Below are 3,031 nucleotides of genomic sequence, written 5' to 3' on the forward strand. Positions count from 1 at the left end.
CCAAAAGGAACGTGTCACATATTTCTGGCTGAGTCCACGGTCAGGGTGCCGAGCTATTGTGTAAACGCTCCGTAGAGAGCCACCAGCCGGAGAGTGGCTCAGCCGACAGCCCCAGGCCCCGGCGGGCCCAAGGTTCCACAACCAGAGACCGCCTAAGCACCTAAGCGGCCTAAGCGGGGGGGCGCTTAGGGTGCTTAGGTGCTTAGGTCGCCCTCGTGAGCGTAGCTACGTGCTGACATCATCATACGAGTGATCCTGAGTACCCACATGATGTGCCTGCCTATCGCTAAGCACGGAGTCGCGGCCTCACAACGCTCACGATCCGGTCGAATATCACACGCACGCACGCAGGGTGCCGGGACGGCTACATGTCAGCGTCGCATGCATCCGCCAGCGCTGCGAACTCCTTGTTCATCCGATTTTTGTACGCTTGCATCGCTGACTTGACCTCCTCCGCATCTACATGGTCCAGGAGATCGCCATCAAAGACCCAAGCTACAAAGTGGAAGCCGCAGTCGTCGGGACCACTGCCAAACCTGCCAGAGACAAGGTACTCCAAGCGCTCGTCGTCTTCATCGACAGGTTTCAGCGCCACCGCAGTCATCTGGCTCGGGTCACAGTAGCGCATGCCGAGCACCTCTTCAATCTCCAGCAAGGCTGCGTCTGTTGACCCGCCCGAGCGTTGGCGAGCGGCGGCAGAGCGCCGACTTCCCGCATGCAATCGCGAATATGGCAAGCCTTCTTGCTCCTGTCGTCGTTCCAGTACCAGCCGGCAGCTGCGTCTTCTTGCCGCATACGTCGCATCTATCCGCCCGCCGCGGAGGCACTGGACGACGACGGGGACGGTCGCAGCGGCTCGCTTTCTCAAGGATGATTTTACGCTTTTGGGGGGATCAAGTCGAGAGGAAGATCTCCGGATCTCGACAAAACCCCAATATCCTTGAGATCATCCACCTGTGAGGACACGATGCGCGGTCAGAGGCGTTGTCGCCGTACGCAGAGCGATGAGCAGTCACTGTGTGCGCGCGTCTAGAAAGATCTTGAGGCCCGGCAGCAGCAGCTGCAGCTCGCCCTTGATGACCCCGACGGTGTCTTGACCGGTCGACCTACATGGTTAGGGGTGGAGCTGGATCGTGCGGTCTGGATTCCAAGGGCTCGCGCACGGCCCGATGCTGAGCAGGCGCTTTCGCGTGTCGGCCGGCCGGGACGGGGGAGGTGCAGCAAGATTGGGGAGGGGTGGGGAGGGCGGCCTGCAGACAGCTAGAGCTTTGCTCGCAGAGGGCCGAACGGCGTGTCCGGAGGCACAAGAGCAGCATGTTGATGTTGTACGTGATGATGATGCTGATGCTGCTGGTGGTGGTGGTGACGATGACGATGATGACGATGATGACGATGGTGATGATGGTGATGAGGGACTCGTACCAAGCAGTCTTCTTGTCGATGACGGAGACGGCGAGGAGGAGGACGGAGAGGATGCAGGAGGAGACGCGCAGCACCGGGTCCCTGGTGATGACCAGGGTTGTGTGTGTGTGTGTGGGCTGTGGGGGGTGAAGGTAGCCGAAGGGCAGAAGGCTTGAAGGGGGGCGGCAAGGGAGGGAGGGGGGGATGGCGATCGCCTGTGCCCGGCAAAGATCAAGTCAGGCCTCAACGGGCATCGGGCCGGAGATGTGTGGAGGCAGGCGGGAATGCTGAGCAGGCGCCGGCCGGAGCGGGGGAGGTGCAGCAAGATTGGGGAGGGAGGGCGGCCTGCAGACAGCTAGAGCTTTGCTCGCAGAGGGCCGAACGGCGTGTCCGGAGGCACAAGAGCAGCATGTTGATGTACGTGATGCTGTTGCTGATGCTGCTGGTGGTGGTGGTGACGATGACGATGATGACGATGATGACGATGATGACGATGACGATGATGACGATGATGACGATGGTGATGATGGTGATGAGGGACTCGTACCAAGCAGTCTTCTTGTCGATGACGGAGACGGCGAGGAGGAGGACGGAGAGGATGCAGGAGGAGACGCGCAGCACCGGGTCCCTGGTGATGACCAGGGTTGTGTGTGTGTGTGTGGGCTGTGGGGGGTGAAGGTAGCCGAAGGGCAGAAGGCTTGAAGGGGGGTGGCAAGGGAGGGAGGGGGGGATGGCGATCGCCTGTGCCCGGCAAAGATCAAGTCAGGCCTCAACGGGCATCGGGCCGGAGATGTGTGGAGGCAGGCGGGAAGGGAGGCGGAAGACGATCGGGGGGGGGGGGGGGGGCGGGCTCGCCCACGGCCCGATGCTGAGCAGGCGCTTTCGCGTGTCGGCCGGCCAGGACGGGGGAGGTGCAGCAAGATTGGGGAGGGGTGGGGAGGGCGGCCTGCAGACAGCTAGAGCTTTGCTCGCAGAGGGCCGAACGGCGTGTCCGGAGGCACAAGAGCAGCATGTTGATGATGTACGTGATGCTGATGCTGATGCTGCTGCTGGTGGTGGTGACGATGACGATGATGACGATGATGACGATGGTGATGATGGTGATGAGGGACTCGTACCAAGCAGTCTTCTTGTCGATGACGGAGACCGCCATGAGGAGGACGGAGAGGATGCAGGTGGAGACGCGCAGCACCGGGTCCCTGGTGATGACCAGGGTTGTGTGTGTGTGGGTGGGCTGTGGGGGGTGAAGGTAGCTGAAGGGCAGAAGGCTTGAAGGGAGGGAGGGGGGGATGGCGATCGCCTGTGCCCGGCAAAGATCAAGTCAGGCCTCAACGGGCATCGGGCCGAAGATGTGTGGAGGCAGGCGGGAAGGGCTCGCGCACGGCCCGGTGCTGAGCAGGCGCTTTCGCGTGTCGGCCGGCCGGGACGGGGGAGGTGCAGCAAGATTGGGGAGGGGTGGGGAGGGCGGCCTGCAGACAGCTAGAGCTTTGCTCGCAGAGGGCCGAACGGCGTGTCCGGAGGCACAAGAGCAGCATGTTGATGATGTACGTGATGCTGATGCTGATGCTGCTGCTGGTGGTGGTGACGATGACGATGATGACGATGATGACGATGGTGATGATGGTGATGA

At 61.8% G+C, this 3,031-nt stretch overlaps 1 protein-coding gene across 1 annotated transcript; it reads right to left on the reverse strand.

Annotated features, from left to right (window-relative positions):
• Positions 1 to 223: 223 nt before the first annotated feature.
• Positions 224 to 2,902, reverse strand: EMIHUDRAFT_447177 (hypothetical protein; the record flags this gene model as incomplete). The annotated part of the gene is made up of 4 exons (XM_005780448.1): positions 224 to 954; positions 1,028 to 1,106; positions 1,251 to 1,503; positions 2,871 to 2,902. Coding segments are annotated over 2 exons (275 nt in total), but the record flags the coding sequence as incomplete, so codon positions are not given.
• Between the last annotated feature and the right edge of the window lie 129 nt (positions 2,903 to 3,031).

Source organism: Emiliania huxleyi, assembly GCF_000372725.1.
Source record: "Emiliania huxleyi CCMP1516 chromosome Unknown EMIHUscaffold_2142, whole genome shotgun sequence".
Taxonomy (NCBI): Eukaryota; Haptophyta; order Isochrysidales; family Noelaerhabdaceae; genus Emiliania; species Emiliania huxleyi.